At 42.4% G+C, this 19,863-nt stretch overlaps 1 protein-coding gene across 3 annotated transcripts in view; it reads left to right on the forward strand.

The window, feature by feature from the left end:
- Window positions 1-18,109, forward strand: part of LOC146863638 (vomeronasal type-2 receptor 116-like) — a 205,658-nt gene extending 187,549 nt beyond the window's left edge. For all 3 annotated transcript variants that reach the window (XM_085627715.1, XM_085627718.1, XM_085627717.1), the window contains 2 exons: window positions 2,556-2,679; window positions 15,810-18,109. In XM_085627715.1, the coding sequence (XP_085483841.1) occupies window positions 2,556-2,679; window positions 15,810-16,714 (1,029 nt within the window). In that variant the 3' untranslated portion in view covers window positions 16,715-18,109. The remainder of the gene's footprint in view (window positions 1-2,555; window positions 2,680-15,809) is intronic.
- The last annotated feature ends 1,754 nt before the right edge of the window (window positions 18,110-19,863 follow it).

Here is a 19,863-nt window from a genome sequence, read left to right on the forward strand (position 1 = left end):
TCATCCAGGTTTGACAGTGGCTTAGCTTTAGTAAGGTATTAACTGTAGAGCATATTAGGATTTGGGAATGGGTATGACGTGAGCAATAGGATACATGGCTGCACAGTTTCGTTCGCAGGGATCATGTTGTGGCATGAATCGGAGCTGAAATAGTGGTCTTCTGAATACTCTAACCTCTGGGTAGTGGTGACGGATTCAGTGCATGGAAAGTGCACATCGTAATTTGGCTGTTCAGAATCGGGCAGGGAATATGCCACTGTATGACTCCATTCGATGTTTACGGAGGCTTCTCATTGGGAACATGGAGATGGATTTGAAGTGACTGAGTCATTTTGTAAGTAAGGGATTTTGAGCATCGTACTTCGTCGTTTGGAAGGCGGGGCTTTCAGTACGAGTCAGTCGGAGGTTCCAGCTCCAGAGGGCTCTCGGAAGGCTTTCCTTCCGAGATCGGATTTGACCCCTTAGGATCTAACACCTTCCCCAAATTGGTATATGTTAGAGTGAGAGTGGTAAATGGTACACTTTTAGTGTCCAGCACCTTCTCCAAAGTGGTTTAGATTGAAGAGAGAATAGTAAATGTTACCCTTTTGGTGTCCAACACCTTCCCCAAATTGGTATAGTTAGAGTGGGAATAGTAAATGGCACTCTTTCAGTGTCCATCACCTTTACTAAACTGATATAGGTTAGAATGGGAATAGTAACTATCACCCCTTTAGTGTCCAACACTTTCTTTAAAATAATTTATTTTGGAGTTTGATTATTTAATTTAATAATTTTTATCTGAAATCATTTTCTTTTTATTGTAATTGCATTTGTATGTAGAAGAAATAGTTTGCACCTTAAGACCCTCGTGGGTGAGTAGTGTGCTTCACAAATCCCTGATTGATTGATTGAGTATGTGTTATTTCATTTGTAGTGTTTAGAAACATGTGTTAGTTATATATTTGTAAGTAGTAATATTATTCCTTAATTTTGTTTTTATAGAATACCAACATGTAGCTAATTTTATACATTTTCTTTAGGTTTTAATTTTGTTATTATTAAATCAAGCAATTAAATGATATTTTATACTATTATATGGAGGACATTTTACACCTGCTTTAAAATGTTCAACACTTTGTTAACATTATTTAAATTGTTTAATATACATGTTCTTTTTTATAAATCTTTTATAAATTTATATCCTGTAGGTTAGGTTCTGCCTAGTGTGGATTGTAGTTGGATTTAGTTCTTTGTTTTTGTTTCCTGAGCCAGGGTGATGTTACGGGCATTTTACCATAGTATTAAGAATTTTAGTTGGCGTTTGTGTAAAGGGCAATGTGGTTTTCCAAACCAAGTGTCTTCGAAATAGTCAATTACGGGCTTAGTTTGTCTTCTTTTTATTGACAGAATGTTTTTTCTATAAGTAAATTATAGTGGTTAGTCACCTCTGTTGCAGGGACATAGGCTAGTGCTATTTTGTTTTGTATTTAAAATCAAATTGACTGTTTATAGAGTATTAAACACTTTCAGCTGTGGGAATTGGACTTTGGGGGCCCTTAGCAGACCCCCCTTTCCCCAGGGCCCTCTGAATCAGACACAGGGGGAGTACCCATGGGTCCCCCCTTTCCATGCATGCACAGTGAGGCGGGCACCTACTACCCCTTTTTCCTCCAGTCACTGAGATCGAAACGCAGTTGACCCCCTACAACAAGATCTCCTTGTATTTTATATAAATTGTTTCTGAGGAGTTCCCCACATGTTGTCAATGTAATGTATATATTTTAAAGTCAAACTCACTTATAACGTCACGCTTGTTGTCACTTTTTTATGTGAGTACCTGAACTATTTTTGTGGAAAATAAATCACATCGTTTTTTTAAATTCAATCGTGTCCCTGCGTATACACCTCATTGCTCCCTCCAGCATTAATTGAATATCCCAAAAATCAGATTGACTCTTCTCATTTTTGGCGCAAAATTCCTGAGTCTTTTTCTAGGACCATTTTGGCATCATAAGAACCATTGTCTTCTCAAAACACTGGATCACCCGAGGTTCGATTATTGGGGTACCCTTGTTTACCATAATACATAATATATATTAAAAAATTGGAATGTGGCGAACTCCATTGAATACAATGAAGTGCTCCTTGCTTTTACGGGCTGGTAAGGGCCCGCAGAGCAACATTCCAATGTTGCTTTTGTTCACAGCTATTGCCCCCTCCAGCATTAAATTCCTATCCCAAAAATCAGATCGACTGTTTTCATATTAGGCGCAAAATTCCTGCATCTTTTTCTACGACCATTTTGGCCACATAAGAGCAATTGTCTTCTCAAAACACTAATATATATTATAACACCGAAAAAAAGAAGTCTGGCTATATGGTGGCAGACAACTAGCATAGCACCACCACATGGTAGGCCATGGTACTCCATACATTCTTGACTGAAAAGATGAGCTCAAATTGAAATAAGGGCCAGTGGTGAAAGATAACTTTCAGACTGGCTTCCAGCAGCCACTGCGCAAATTAAGTATTGCATATGTAATGCTTCTTCTTTGTTCTCTTGATCCCCACAGACTCCCCGCTCTGTGTGCAGTGATACCTGCCTTCCTGGGTACCGCAAAGTGGCAATAAAAGAAAAGCCCATTTGCTGCTATTTCTGTGCACTGTGTGCAGAAGGAGAGTTTTCAAATAGGACTGGTGAGTGAAACATTCATGCTCCAAAGCCTTAAATGCATGTCAAATACTAGGCGGAACTCATATTTCAGGATCAGAAGGTGAGTAGTGCCTGCAAAATAACACTTGCTAGGAGAGGAAATAAGTGTGTTTATGTGGTATGTGATCAGCTACTCCCACCAACACCATTCTTTCATCAACATGTACAATACCAAATTACATCTTTCATAGTAGCAGAATAAAGATATCAGAGATCTTTACAAATCCACAGAATCACACTTAGAAATATTACAACTTCACCACCATGCAAGACACAGACCACAAATATACACAGTTTTATGATGATTGTTTAATAGACCAATCAGCAATAGGATGTTCAAAGGACATTGACCTTTCACCCACAATCTGTGACATGCTTCATCTCTCTGCTCCCTTCTGATGGGGGGAGTGTGATGTATCAGGGTAGTTGATGCGGTGTGTTTGACCTGAGGGTATGTCTGGACTAACAGGATGAAGGGATAATCCTGCACTCAAGGACCTACCTTTAATGTCTTATGGAAAGTGTGATAGAAGCTTGTGCTACTCTCTTGTGACATGGCCTAAATTAGTGTGAGAAGAGCTATTTCACTTCATTATGAGATCCCTCCTAACCTGGAAGATAACACTAAATCTGCTGATCTGAACCCAGTCATAGGACAATACCTTGTGCACGTACTGTAGCCAAAATAATGTAAATGATCCTATCAAGGGGGCCAGATGTATCTAGGGAGAGCATCCTGTTAGTTCTCTGAACAGAGGGCACTGAAGCTTCCTCACAGTAGACACCTGGCCACTGTTCATACCACCCTCACAGAAGAGAACATTTGGTATGCTGGCATTCAAAGAGGATTCACATAAATTCCATCCACCTCACCTCATTCCATTAATAATATGGTTCTCAATGCTTTCATCAGTGGAAGTCCAAAGTGGTGATTTCTCAATGAAAAAGACCCAATCAGAATTGTTAAAAAAATGATCAGATGCAGACTGAACCCTTATCCAACGCAGGTCTTTGTCACGGATTGAAGCAAAGTGTAATGATACTCTGACAGACCAATGCTAGAACAGAGTGGAGCCACCAGTGGCGGCTGCTCTCGGAAGCAGCAGTGTGGCAGGGAGGGGAAAGAGAGGGAGAAGATGCAGACTGAACCCTTACAATGTGTGCACCTTTCGTAAAAACAGTACGTTTTTTTATCTTCGTTTCACTCTTCTCAAACAAACAGTTCAAATACTTATAGGATTTGGATCACTCCATGAATGTATTCATTCATTTTCCAAAAGAAGTTCATTATATACATGAGTTATTCATTTTATGACATCAAAAGAATTGCTTTTTGTAATACCCAATGCATTTCGGGTCATAGACAGACCCTTCCTCAGTGGTCTACAAGAAAAATGCAAAAAAAACATGTCAAATAAATCATTACTTATGACGCAATCAACAGAATCATGCATCCGCATTTGTTAAAAAATTTGTTTAGCAATACCCCAAAACCGCAATGTGCAACTCGCAGCTCTGTCTTAGATGCGTGCAAACAGAAATGTTCCTGAAAAGTAGATACTCTAAATAAATATATTCACTGCCTTGAATCGCCTAACCTATTTACGGCGTGACATCAAAAAACACATGTTCGTAAGTTACATCCTACGCTGAACCAAACTTTTAAACATAACGGTAAATTGCTGCGTTGTTAATCATTCTACCCTAACTACCCTTATTACTTACTTCAAAAAAGCATAATGTTCAGAGCCGGACACGTCTGGCATTCTGTTGAATAAAATCTTACTTCCGTGAACCTGATTTCAAAGCTCTTGGTGAGCCAATCATTACTCTCCATCTTGTGTTCCCTCTACACGAGATATGAGGGAGCGGTATACCCATCTCACGTGAACAACTCAACCAATCATTGTGATAAAAGCGTAGGTTCCCTCTGCATGTGACGCGCAACCGTCACAAACAGTAACTAAGCAACATAGTTATGTTTGCAAACAAATCTCGCGTATCCCACCAAGTTCATTTCATGATGTCACTAAAATGTAATATGCAGCAAAATAAGCAATGCAAACCTATTGTTGTATTCTATACTATATCGGGCAGCACCAAACAATGGAATTCTTCAACTGTTTATGTTATTATGCATTTGCATAATTCACGATAAAATTTATACAGTATGGTGCATCAAAATCCATACGTTATGCAGTTCTCAACAGAGCACACAAAAATTGCGGAGAAAATGTCTTCAATTATAGAAAACATGCCAGCTCTACACGATCATTCATGCCATGCGGTTGCATGGAATTTAACTTCTTAATCCAGAAAAATTCAGCTCTTAATAATTGTTTATGTGGATCCATATCGCAACATAGTTCAATGGCTTCCAGAATAGTGAATCTGACTTGGGCAATTTTGTGGCCGGCTTCATGCCAGTGCATTTCAACTGTTGACTTTACATTCCTCATTCTAATATTACTTTTATGTTCTGTCATTCTGATTTTCACCTTACGTTTACCACATGGGCATTTAATGGCGTATATGACATTCCTGGTGTCACATGTGCTCGAATGTAATAAAGGAATCTTAGTGCCTTTTGTGGGATGCTCAAATGTCGTTGCCTGTCATTACGTTGTTGCAGTGGATACAGTTCTCACATTTCCGCATGCCTTTGAGTTTCTCTCTCTTTTTTTATTGCATAAATATTCTTTAACCCCTTCAGTGCCCATGACGAGCTGGACTCGTCATGGGCTGCGGTGGCGCTGTGCCCATGACGAGTCCAGCTCGTCATGAACTCCGCCCGCTAATGCAAGGCGCGGCACTGGGCGGGGAAAGGGGCGGGCATGCAAGGGGTTAATGTTCTGCGATCTTTGAAAGGGAAATGTGATTTTTTCATCAAACAAAGGTTTCAAATCCGATTCCAGTTGAATCAATGCCCACTGTTTCTTAATGATATTCCTAATTTTGTTGGCTTGGGTGGAATATTTTAGAACACAAATTGTTGGTGTCTTTTCAGTGGGTACTTTGGCTGTTAATAAAGTTTCTCTGTCTAAATTTCCCACTTTTGTGATGGATTCCTCAATTATGCTCCTTGGGTACCCCCTCTTAGTATACCTCATAGCTTGATGATTAATTATTGTTGCTACATCTGTGGCCTTGGAAGTGATGCGTTTTAATATATTAAACTGTGATAATGACAGGTGCTTTTTGAGGGATTCTTGGTGAAAGCTTTTGAAGTGCAGACAACTGTTGCAATCCGTTGCTTTGATATATACATTGGTTTTTATGGTATTGTTCTCAATTGAAACTAGAACATCTAGAAATGCTATTTGTCGTTTATCCATTTGATGGGTAAACTTAATTTATTCATGACATGTGTTGAGGCGCATGATATTATTCTGTAGTACCTGCTGATCTCCTTTCCAAATGATGAATATATCATCGATATATCTTTTGAATAATATCAGTCCTCACTCCATTCTGGATTTTGTAGAATATGATCAGACTCAAATCTAGACATGAAAATGTTCGCATACAATGGTGCCCCTGCGAATCCCATGAATGTTCCATTACATTGTCCACAAAATATTTTTTGCCATTGAAAGTAGCTATGATATAATGCAAAATGCATCAGTTCTAGTAAAAAAACCTTGTTGACTTCTTCAATGTCATTTCTTAACAAGAACCATTCCAAAGCTTCCAAACCTTCGTTATGAGGAATCGAGGTGTGCAGAGCGGTGACATCTACTGTACACAACCACCAATCTTCTGTGTTCTCTGTTTCCACGTTTTTTAACATATTGAGGAATGCTGGAGTGTCCTTAATATATGTTTCCCATTTTTGTACCAAAGGTTGTAGGAACCAATCTAAATATTTTCCAATAGGTTCAGATATAGAACCACAAGCTGAAACTATGGGCCTAAATTGTGGTTTCTTTGCGTTTTTATGCACTTTAGGGAGCATATAAAATTGTGGCTTTGCGTTTTTATGCACTTTAGGGAGCATATAAAATTGTGGCCGTCGAGGATATTTGGTATCCAAATATTTGTATGTTTTTTCGTTGAGCCATTTCATTTCAAGAGCATGGTCTAAAATAATATTTAGTGTCATTTGGAAAGTGTGCGTAGGTTCGCGAGCCCCACAAAGCTGTTCATGTTTGTAAGGCACTGCTAGACACAGTGTAACAGATGGGGTAGCACATTCACAAGTGTAAAAAACTTGGTATTAATTTTGAAATTGAGTGCACTTAGGAAACAACACTTTGACTGAACGCTTACCCCAAGCAGGTCCCTGTCATGGATGGAAGCAGAGTATATTGAAACTCAGACAGACCAATGGTAGAACAGAGTGGAGCCACCAGTGGCTGCTACTCTCGGAAGCAGCAGTGGCACAGGGAGGGGAAAGAGAGGGAGGAGATACAGACTGAACCTTTACCCCACGCAGGTCCTTGTCATGGATGGAAGCAGAGTGTTATGATACTCAGATAGACCAATGGTAGAACAGAGTGGAGCCACAGGCTCTCAATGTATCTGTGTGGATGTAGATTTGTATGTATGGAGGGATGTAATAATTAAGGTTTCTTATTACAAGGTCCTGACAGATAGCTAAGTGATTCTATCAAGAAATATTACAGTGCATTTCTCCCTCTAGGATTTGTCAGAGGCTGTACCCAACAGTAAAATCATTCCCTACAAAAGGTCATTTACCATTTTGTGTAACAAAATACCTACCTGTAGGCTTCAATAATAAGGGATAAAAACCCACCCTTAAACTAGAGCTGATTTTAACATATGCTTTTCACAATCAACCCTGATGGGTTTATCATAACTTTCATAGTAAACAGATCAGACCTAAGGCAGCAGAAATATATTTTCTTAGTGAACCAATCAGGTCTTTAGCTGTTATCAATGGTTTATCACTCTAATTAACTAAGGACAACTGTGCTGAGCATAAGCTTCCCCACAAGGCAACCATCTGGCATAGAGTCATAAAATCTGCAAACATACACAAAATTACAGTTGGCAAAGCACAACAGTATCTGTTCCAAAAGAGCTTAACAAGAAATGTCAAAGGGCAAATCTTCTGTACTCATGGCTTGTCAGAGGGGGAAACCAACACAAAATCCCTTGCCTTAATTCAGAATGATATTAATCCATCCTTTAATGCCTATTGACTTTAAAATATGCTTTTCAATATCAATATGTCAGACCTGTTGCCTTTGTCGTAATTTTAAATAATAAACAATGAGGCATAACCAACTTAAGCCCATTGTATTGAGTGTGAGCTTCCTACAAGGCAACCATCTGAAATACAGTCATAGAAGTTATTTTTAGTGAAAGCGCATAAACTAAGCCCAATCGAATCCTGCACTTGGGGGCCCGACATGTGAGTGAAGCTTCAGGGCCCGATTCACAAAGGTATATATAGACCTGAAGTCTAACTTTAGATTAACAGTCGTAGGCCCTCATTTATGAAAAGTGTTGCATCGCTGGGATAAACCAGTGATGCAACACTTTTCAGTGCGCCCTCCTTGCGACACCATTGATGCTCTGTATTTACTGTCCGGTCCTCATGTCGCAAGGATTTACAGACACAGCAGGAATCCTGATGTATCTGTAGGTGCAAAAGTGACGCATTAGTGGGGTGTATACGAAAACAGACAGAACTCCAGCAATGTGTCCTTTCACAAGGGTCTTCGTCACCCTTACAACTGCTGTGAGCCAAGCGTAAGGTTTTGATGCAGTGGCGTCCTAGAAGTGGCGCAGTGAATTCTGATAGATTTCACTGTCCCTCTTCTACGAGGGTTCGATGCGGGGGAACGCCCACCCTGTATACATTATACCTGACGCAGATATAATGCAGTGCATTGGTTTATAAAGTGACACATCTGCCTAGATGCCTCACTTTGTAAATAAGGTGCAACATGGCGCAATATTTATGCCGCCACGAAAAGTCATGCAACAGCGGTGCAGAAGTATCTGAAGGGGCTCATAAATAAGCCCCTACGTTTAGATCTAAAGTGTAACTTCTCTCCTGGACTCTAACTTTAGACCTAAAGTCTGAGGGCCCAAAGTCCAGAGGTAAATTTAGACTAAAAGTCTAATTTAGAGCAAAAGTCTAACTTTACTACTTTTCGGTATTCATAAAGGTTAGTTACTACTAACACCTTTAGTATTAGTAAACATAATAGTAAAGTAACAAGTAGTAAAGTCAACTGGTAAAATGACTTGTAGTTAAGGTACTAGTAGGAGCTTACCTTTGTGAATACCGAAAAGTTAGACCAAAAGTCTAATTTTATTACTTTTCAGTATTCATAAAGGTTAGTTACTACCAGGACATTTACTATTAGTAAACATACTAGTAGTAAAGTTTGGACTGGTAGGATTAATAGTATTAAAGTTACTAGTAGTAGCTTACCTTTGCAAAGTTAGACTCTTGTTCCAACTTAAACTTTGGTTCAACTTTAACTTTGTGAATTGTGCTCTAAGCCTCTCTCAGTAGGACTCTGATAATTATTTTTTCCTGAGAACTTTTTGATTTGCACTATCAAGCCAGACCTAAAAGTCCATGTAGGTTAACAACTGCCCCACTCCCATCTGTGCCACTTTCAAAGAAAAATACTGTAAATTATCTAGTTATCTAAGATGCTTTAAGAGTATTACATTGTCATGTGTGTACCCCTGAAAGTTCAAGCTCAGGCAGCTGTCTAAATAAAGGAAATTATCACAATTGCATGGATGGCTGGCACTTATTTTGAAGAAGCACACAACATCTGCCCAATTAGAATATGTACTCCTGTTACCCAACATGTGAGGGAAGCCAAAGCCCCTCTCCTGTTGATTCTCACAGCTGTGATGTCAAGCCAGAGCATAAAAAGGAACCTCAAATTGGTGTCCTGTGATCTCCAAAAAAAGATCTTCAAAAAGTGATTCACCATGCAGCCAGTTGGGGATTGCACATCAGATCAAACATGGGGCATGACCTAATGGTGAAGCATGTCACCTAGGTGGGTGAGGGCCTATGTATCCTGAAAAGGATATAATTTGGCCTGTCATCACCTGACTTGTCATAATGCACACTCCTGTCGGGACTATAAAAGGGTGAGTAATAATACCTGAAATGTGTCTGTCTTTTTGTATGAACTCAATTGTCTTTTTTGCAGTGTCGTACAGTGTTATACATACCTGACTAATTAATATGATGGATTTTATGGACATATGGTCAAATATAACTCTACCAGAATGTCTTTGAATAGGAAATAACCTGTTAGAAAGGAAATTTTTACATTTTCTATAACATATTCACACAGAATAAGAGTAATTGTTGGCTGACCCCTTAATATGATGTTACCACCTGGTAATGGAAGTCTGGTTAGCTCTTATAGTTAATACGGGTCACAAGAACACAAGTTTCACATAAGGTGCCACACCACTTCATTATGCAAGTCAGTCATACTTGTGGCTAGACGGTAAACCTACCTCTTACTTGCTGCAAGTAAAATATGATTTGCCTACTTGGTTTGACCATCTCTAGTGTAATAGAGTCCGAGATCCTCTGCTGTATGCTCCTCCACTGGTAATGTGACAGTAGTTCAGTTGAAGTGATTGCTCCTATCCTTAGGGCACTATAAGAGTCAACTCATATATACAAGGATAAAAATAAAAGATGGATAAAGGACAGTACAAAAGCTAAAGAGCAGACCACACCCTACTGTTGTGAGAACAGCCTAGTATGTGGCTTCTAGTTTCTCTTTCATATGCTAAGAAATGCATAATGTGGCTTGCAAGCAAGCCTCTATTCCTGAAGGAAGGCATCAACTACGCAGTGCGCCTGTCTCTTCATCAGTTTACTAGGAGGACAGCCCCACCCTTACATTCATACATCTCAATGGTACAAGCTCTCTCGACAGAAAACATCTTCTTAAATCCATAAGCATCACCAGAACAGGATAACATTTTGTTTGGAAAGATGAAGATACTACATTATTTAGGTCTACAAGGTAAAAATACCAGAATAAATCATTAAACCCTCATGTCAAGTCAACGAGTTTCAGCTCCCTTATGTAAAAGATAGGCATCAAGGGCATTCACCAGGACTCATGCGATAGTACATCCTGCTTAAATTTAGGGTCACCCCAGTACCAATTTTTTATTTTATTTTTATTTTATAGTTTTATATAGCACGAACAAGAGCCCGAGGGATAGCAGAGCGCTTAACAGAGGGATGAAAGGGGTAATAAGACTCCAGTAACGATATCAAGTAACAGTCCCAAATATTGACAAACAAATGGTACACAGCAAGTAATAAAATTAACAGGTAAATAACAGGCTGCCTCGGGGGGCACAACATACAGCCGAAAGGAGCAGAGAGCAGAAGCACAAGTTGGTAAAAAAAGAAAAACATTGTAGGGTGAATGCAAATCATGTTGGTGCATTATTTGAAGGATCAGTGGTTACGAGAAAATGCACATAGCCCAAATTAAGGTAAGAATTTGTTCATTAGGAATCTTTTGGCTTCAAGTTTGAAAGCAGTTATTGATGAGATTCTGCGCAATTCAGGAGGAAGAGAGTTCCAGATCTTTGGGGCAGCACCTGCGAAGGCTTGACGACAAGTTCTCTTTTTGTTCATGATACGTGGTTTCAGGCGGAAATTGTTAGCGCTTCTTGAAGCTCGATCGCCACATGATAATTCAAGATTCTACTCTAGGTACCTGGGGTTGTTGGCATGCAGGGCTTTGTGCACTAGGACGATAATCTTTAACTGAATTTGAGCTTCGTAGGGCAACCATTTAAGAGATTTTAAGACTGGGGAAATGTGCTCATTACATTTGGTACCAGTAGCTAGTCTGGCCGCAACGTTCAGTGCAGACCTTAGTGGAGCCAGGGTGTATTTGGGAAGGCCACAGAGCGTAGCGCTGCCATATTCTAGCCTTGGCAGGATCAGTGCTTGGAACGCCTGTTTGAAGTCATTTTGAGGAAGGCAGGGCTTGATATTTCCTCAGCAAGTGATTAGTTCCCTTACATACATTGCTGATATGATTTTTAATATTCAGGTGCTTGTTCAAGGTGATTCTGAGGGATTTGGCCGAATCAATGATGAGAGGGGTGCAATTGAAAGCAGTGAGGTGAGTCAACCAAAGGTCAATTTTGAGGGGGTGGTTCGGAGGAGAGATGAGGAGAGATGAGGAGAAATTCGGTTTTGGAGGTATTGAGCAGGAGGTGGTTCTCTGTTAACCAATTTTGAGTAGACGTTAGGGTAGATTTGAGTGAGATGATGTTATCCAGGGATGAGATTTTCAGGTAAAGTTGTGTGTCGTCTGTGTACATATGGAAGGGAATGTTCATGTCATTTAGAGAATTAGCAAGAGGTTCCAAAAAAAGGTTGAAAAGGATAGGAGAGAGGGCGGACCCTTGGGGGACACCCATGTGTACTGGAGAGGGCTGGGAGAGGGAGTGGTTTGCATTAACTCTTTGTGTTCTGTGGTGGAGGAAGGATGCGAACCATTGTAACACCAGTCCAGAGAATCCCATCCTAAGTGGAAAGGAGGTATGACAAATCATGATCGGAGTAGGGCATTTGTCCATTCCCCCGTGTGGTATGTGGTGCAGGAAGAGGGATGAGGGTAGAGTGTTCAATCGTTGAGGGCAAAGATACAAGGTCAAATGGGGACCTCTCCACGCGCGGAGCAGAAGGAATTGGGCTAGCTGGCTCACTTGCTGGGGCAATGAAGATAGGGAACAGGGTGGGCTCTCCATGCGAGGAACAGAAATAACCGGACTAGCAGGTTGTGCACCTTGATGGCCCGAGATATTTATCACCTGCTGGGTCGAGGGACTAGAAGGTTTGGGCACCTTCATCCGGGACTGAGCCGCTCTGTGATCATCTAGCAGCGAGGAATGATTCAGAGGGAGCGAGGGTCTGCGCTGAGATGTGGGGGGAGGACTGATGCTGACCCGATTGCTGGAAGGATGAGGGTGGGTATCATTGGGCTTCGCTAAAACCACGATCTTGAGTGACAGGAAGATAGTAGTTATGTTAATCAGATTGGCATTGGAAGCTTGTATAAGGATGATCCCGTTGTTATAGAGGGTGATGGTGACATTGGCGTTGAGCGTGGGCAAGGGCATATTAGTCAGTTTGATACCATGAGGTGTTTTTCTGGTACATGATTTTTGGAGCATAGAGTTAAGGACTTTTCGCCAGCATGCTCTTTTTCTGGTGTAGAAAATAAGGTCATTAACTCTAGTTCCTTTGTTTGCACAATAATAGATGTCCAAGATTAAAGTTTCAGGCCTAGACCTTAGTAAGTGATGCTTATGATTTTTGGCGGCCTTTTTTGAAAAGTTAGGTGGGTAGTTGATGATGAAGGTGTTAATTCCTGAAGGGTCAGGACTTAAATCCATTTTGAGAGTGTGGCCTTTGCCCGATGGTAGTAACTTCTCTGTAGGACAAGGATGGTGTTAAGAGGAGAGAAAGCTCCTTGACCAGGAAGGTAGGATATCCGTAGGGCATGGATGGTGTTAAGTGAGTTTCCCATTCATTTGTTGCCGATGCCAGCCGTTTACAGCAGGCAAGAGTATTACTGTAGACTGTGCTGGAGCCTTTACTAACCTCTGTTACCTTATGACCATGAGCAGCTTGGATGAAACTAGATGATATGAAATGGTTAGGCAAAAAGGAAGATAGGAAATCCTTGAACCAATTGCAAAAAACAACCCGGCTTTCATTGAGAGAAACTATAGATGAACCAAGCCGTTCCAACATGGCTGCCACCTTGTTGAACCAGTCTCAGACTGCAGCTGTAGTCCCTTGTTAGTTATAAAGTGCAGTCCTCTTTCAATTGCCCTTGCCCGTTGCTGCCCTTTTTGTGGCGAGTAGAAACGAGGCTGTAAAGAGGAACAGCCCTGTTGTTCAAAATGGCCGAGCAATGAAATTGCTGTACCGTTGTGCACACAGACCGCAACTGTAAAATTATACAAATTGACTCTTCAATTTACAGTCAACATTTTTTATTTCTGCTCGCCACAAGCCCCGTCTGGTCCAACTTCCCTCAGCCGGGCTGAAACCCACATTGTGATGCTCTCACTCATGTTGCCATGGTAACCCGCCATTGGACATCCAGGGTGGCACCGCAGATAGGCAGGGAACTCGAACGGTCACTCCCAGTGTGGAAGGCCTCACATCGGCACCCCCTGACCAACCCTGCTGATTGCCGCCTTATAGTTCCACGATTGGCCGTGGTGGGAGGGGTGATATCGATCGTCCCCAGTGTGAGCCTGGAGTGGCAGCAGCTACACCGGGATACGTCAACCGCTGGGTGCCGCAACCGCTATCGAAAATCTTAGCATGGGCACCACACCAACATGCCAGATCATTACAGGCAGTAGGCACGGAAACCCAGGATGGCGAGCGGACTGCCGCATGGGGGAGGGGGACTCACCACCACTTCCAATTTCTGGACGATCGCCCGTGGGCCGCGATTCAGATCCCGCAACAGAGATGAACTCCAAGCCTCCCACTGATGTCCGCCATAATTACGGTGCAGCGCTCAGCCGAAGGAAAAGAGGCATCCGCCAGGATTCAGACAGAATTAAGGCATCCGGCGTAGTCGTCCATCGGCCCGCACAGCTGACCAATGGCCCCAAGTGATGTGAGAGGGGTCCGTGACTGAAAGTCGAGGCGGAGGGTCCACAATGCTGTGAGATGATGTCGGGGGGCAGCCGGACGATGGGTGGCTGGGTAGAACAGGGATATACACCGATTTGGTGATCCCTAACCCTAGAGCTCAGTGGAGGAGCTCTCGTCCGGAGGCCATCTTGAATACAATTTTTCAATTGCTCTTGTTCTCCAGTCTCATTGTTGGGGCTTGGCCAACTGCAGGCTGCTTGGAGACACTGGTTAGAGGGCACCTCAGTTCTCTAGTGGGCCTGACCATGAAGACAAACTTCAGGCATTCTAACAAACCCATCATCAGCCACCTGATTAGTGATATCACTTAAACCTTCAATATTATTACTAGGCTGGGTATAAAATGAGACCATCTTAGGGCTTCAAACTATGTCAGAAGCAATAATGTTTGAAGTGAATACTGCAGGATCTGTCACCTCAAGGGGATGCAGTGGTAACCGGCCATCTGGGAATGCTGTAGGTACTTTTAAGTCAGTCTTCACTTTCTGTCCTACTTGTCTTCTACATTTAACCCAGATTAGCTGAGTCTGTGATGGATCAGACTGGTTACCAGCGATTGGAGACTATGATTCTTCCCCCTTTATTCGTATTTGTCCATCTCAAAGTACAGGTACTATTGTCTATTGTGTGTCCTCAGACAACCTGCTGTTTTGTTAATGGATTTACCACTGATTGTAGAGAGAGCATCATGTGATGAATGGGTGAATCAGTTATCTCAGGCTGAGGGATGTTATCCTCCTGCAAGAGACAGGTCCAAGTTGGTCTTGGAGGGATGCATACTTCATTAACTGGAACTTTAATTGAGGGTTCTCATTTCCACTCCCTAATGACACTGATTGCCATCCCTGATAAAATGACCCAGAATCCAATGTGCCACATTAACCAGCTCCCTGATTCTGGGCTTCTACTGTTTGGAAAGGAATCTTGGAACCATTTGAATTAAGATCCTGCATTAACACGAGAGAGGGTCTCAAATGGTGGATAGCGAAGCTTCCTCCACCCATATCTATTTTTATGGTGATTGGAGAGAGAAAGCGTTTACCCAGAATGGGATAATAATGAGTCAAGTTGTTTTTTTCTATTAAATGCACAAATTCACCAGGCAAATTTAAAATAAATGTCTTTCTGCTCCTTTAGCAGTTCTCCAACAATCTTCAGCCAATCCCTGGTATCAGTTCTACCAGGTGCAGTGTTACTGACAGTTTCCTGTCTGGGTTTGCAGGGTGGGAGGTGTGATCATGATTGCATAAGAACAGCACGAGCCTAAATCAGCCACTGCTCCTTCTATCTAAAGATGTCAAAAACAATCATTTTATCTTTCCTAATGAAACATTCTCAAAATAATGTGGGAATATGTTTTATTACATTATCAAATTACTATTTGTATCAGTTTAAAGAGTGGAAATGGCTGTTATCCTTTTTACTTTCTTGCAGACATGGAGAGCTGCATGCAGTGCCCCGAGGACCAGTGGCCGAATGACAAAAAGGATGGATGCCTCCTGAAGGTCATTGACTTCCTCTCATACAGCGATAGCCTAGGTGTGACATTGGCCACTGTGGCCATTATCTTCTCCGTGGTCACTGCTGGAGCCCTGGGAGTCTTTATCAGACACCGGGACACCCCAATAGTGAAGGCCAATAACCAGGATCTCAGCTACACACTCCTCGTCTCGCTAATGTTGGCCTTTCTCTGCTCTCTCTTATTTATTGGGCAGCCTGCACCCTTCACCTGTCTGGCCCAACAGGCTGCATTTGGGATTATATTTACTGTGGCTGTGTCTTGTATTTTATCAAAAACCATCACTGTAGTGATTGCCTTTAATGCCACCAGGCCTGGCAGCAAATTGAGTCGATGGCTGGGATCCCGGATGTCTGGCTCTATTGTCTTCTTGTGCACAATGGGAGAAGTGGCAATCTGTGTCTCTTGGCTGCTCACCTCTCCACCTCACCCTGGCACTGACATGCACTCTGAGACTGGGAAGAAGGTCCTGCTGTGTGACATGGGCTCTGTCACTGCCTTCTACACTGTGATTGGTTACATGGCCCTCTTGGCCTTTGCCAGCTTCACTGTGGCTTTCCTAGCCCGGAACCTCCCAGATAAATTCAACGAAGCCAAGTTCATCACATTCAGCATGCTGGTGTTCTGCAGCGTCTGGGTCTCCTTCATCCCGGCTTATGTCAGCACGAAGGGCAGGTACATGGTTGCCGTGGAGGTCTTCGCCATCTTGACTTCTAGCGCTGGACTGCTGGGATGTATATTCATTCCCAAATGTTACATTATACTGTTTAGGCCAAATATTAACACCAAAGAACGTTTAACTTTATGTGGCCATTTGTAGTTTCACACCAGAAATTTGAAACTCACTCATAATTAAATATTAAAATATTGCATTTACTTGGAGGGGGTTCTGGGGGGACAGAACATTGAGTCAAATAATTGTACCATCCTTTTGTACAGCCATTGGGCTCTCTGCAGGAAAGCATTACACATTTTTATAGTAAAAGTTTTTTTTTAGGGCAGCTAATAAAGATGGTTTTGAGTCTCTGCTGATACAGATCAATGAGTAGGAATTTTTAATTGGTTGAATAAGAATTGAGGACTGGATCAGAACTGAGCAGCTCAAGCTGTGATTTTGTTTGTTTAATTGTTGTTTGAGTCTAGTTGTAGTTTCTCACTCTGGAAAGCCCAGTCTTGCAGAGCCTCATCTAGACTCTATAAACGTACCTGTTCTGTTCTTGAGTAGCCAGTGTGAGGTGTCCTGGGTATTTCCAGGAGTTGCTTTTGAGGCAATGAGGGGCACATCATCAATGCGGCGCTATGAAATTATTGCCACTTTTGCATCCTTTTTCGGGCAAAAAGCAGCAAAAATGTCATCGCCTTATCAGCAAAGATACGCTATTGCGTGTTTTGCTGACTTAGCGCCTGTTACAACAACGCCCATCTTTGCATCGCTAATGAGATGCAAAGTGCACATTCCTTCTGAAAATAACTAGAGAAATGTCGCTAACCGACATTTCTCCAATTATCAATCAGCACGCTAACAAGCATAGCGATAAGAAAAGTAGCGCTAACCACGTTTATCGCTACTTTCCTTACGCCTGCTTTTAGTTTGACTTAGCCATGATATCCAATGGAAGGTGGATATCATGGTTAAGTATGCCGTGCCCTATCAACAACGTAGCGCAAAACGTTGTGCGATTATCGCTGGAATCCCAGCGATAATTGCACATTTGGCAGCTAACTCGGGTATTTTTATCGCTCTGGAGATAAGCGTCGCTGATAGCCCGGTATCTCCGCGATAAAAACAAGTGATAGTCGGCAATAATTATCCTAGCGCTAAGTGCGCTTAGCGATAATTATCGCCGGTTGTCGATGATATGCCCCTGAGTTTGTAAATGCAGCTTCACCCTTGTATTGCTTCAAGTAAATTCACAAGGATTTATGTGCAAAGAGCAGCATCTGTATGTGGTTAACTGCAGGGAAGACAATCTTGGAAGGGTTATTCATCCTGTAATATGGTTCTGTGTCCTGGGATGCAGTCATATGTTTACATGTGGCTGATTGTTGTAAAACAGCACAGTTTATTTCCACTGCATATGTTTAAGAGCAGAGTATGTGTTAATGAATTCATTCATTGTATTGATCCAATTAGTTTTTGCTGTAATAATCCTTTACTGGACTTGATATTTTGAGACCAGAATGAACTGTATATGGTGAGTCAAAACAATTTCTTACAATGTATTACAACCCTATTATATAACATGTTTGTAGCATACAATATCATCAATAGTAGACAATAAAGAAAAATAAAAGAAATCATATTATTTGTGTTATTTGCATAAAGGTGGGTATATGAAATAGCAGAGGTGACACTTACATTTTTGGTTAGAGGTAATCGATTAGAGATACCGTTTAAACATTCTGAGTAGTTTATGCAGGTGTCCGTTTATATAACATGGAACCCGGCGGCACAAACCGTGCACTATCAACCTCTGACACCATTATCAATGCTACAATTTCCTAATGTCCTGTCTGCTTTTCTGTTATGCTTTAGTAACAGCTGGAATCCTACATGTTATACTCTGGTATTGGTGGTCTGCCCATACTTCCTTTGGGATATGGGTGGTTGTTTCTGTCGGGTCACACTGCTGTATGTGTATGTGTAGGAAGCGCTGAGGTGTTAAATGAACGAGGCGGCTGTCAGAAATCATTGCAATAGTTAGAATGACTCTCCCTCATTCGTGTCAATCTCTCATCCCTGTATCTATAAATGGAGATCAAGGGCCAGATGTTTCATACTTCCACGCAACGCAGTGAGACAACCTGCTGCGCAGCGTGACGGAGAGGGCAGGAATGCACCATATCTATGAATGCATGGCCGTTCCTGTTCTCTGCCTGCGTTAGCCCACAATCTGCTGCATAGCGCCAATGCAGGCACCCTTGTGCCATGCTGCAAGGTTGCCTGTGTTACATGCACGGTTGTTTTTGTGCAGGAAGGGACACTAAATGTCAAGGAACACAGGCATTTTGTTTTGTAACCTATAAATAGTTTGTTCATATGAGTCTATTTTATTTATTTCAGTCATCCATTCTTTACTCGTTGGCAGGTTAGCCAAGTACCAATGTCTGAGTATGCACATCTTAGCTATTACTAGTGCAGGTGATAGCCATCTCCTACAGTGAGAAGAAATACCTGAGATATCAGTTGTCGTTGGCAGGACAGCTAAGTGCCAATGTTGGAGTATGCACATCTTAGCTCTAAGTAGACCAGGTGATAACTATCTCCTACACTGAGAAGAAATGCCTGAGATATCAGTTGTCGGGGACGTGTGGTTGGCGGCTTGGCCTCATGGCGGGCTTCTGGGTGGCCCGGTCGGGAAGTCTCGACTGTGGTGGGACCCCCCTCCTCTTCCCCGCTGGCTAGGAGGTCCCGTGGTACTCCGTTGGTAGTCCCCCATGGGGTTCCGGGGGACCCGGGTGTTGACCCATCGGTCGGCTTCGGCGGCGAGCTTCCGGGGCTCGGTCAGCTTACTGTCCAGGAGGTGTTGCGTTAGTTCCACAAAGCAGTTGTTGGCGAGGTGCTCCCAGACAATGAGGTCGAACAGTTCGTTGTACGAGGTGACCTTGACCTTGCTCCCTTTTATCCACCCTTCAAAGGCCCGGCTGAAGAAGTCCACGTATTCGACCCATGTGATGCCGGGGAGCTTCTTACAGTGCCGGAAGCGCTGCCGGTACATCTCGGCTGATAGTCCGTAGCGTGTGAGTAGGGCTTCTTTCATGTGGTCGTATGAGGTCATCACCGCGTCGGGGAGTTGCAGCAGGGTATCCCGGCCCTCGCTGAGGAACCTCCCCCATAGGCCGGCACCCCAATCCTTCCGGGGTACCCGATGGGAGGTCATGGCTACCTCGTAGGCTCGGAACCACTGCTGGATGTCGTCGTTTTTGTAGTATTCCTTGTCGACATCCTTGGGGATATGAACCTTCGGC

This window comes from Triturus cristatus, chromosome 2_1 (assembly GCF_964204655.1).
Source record: "Triturus cristatus chromosome 2_1, aTriCri1.1, whole genome shotgun sequence".
Taxonomy (NCBI): domain Eukaryota; kingdom Metazoa; phylum Chordata; class Amphibia; order Caudata; family Salamandridae; genus Triturus; species Triturus cristatus.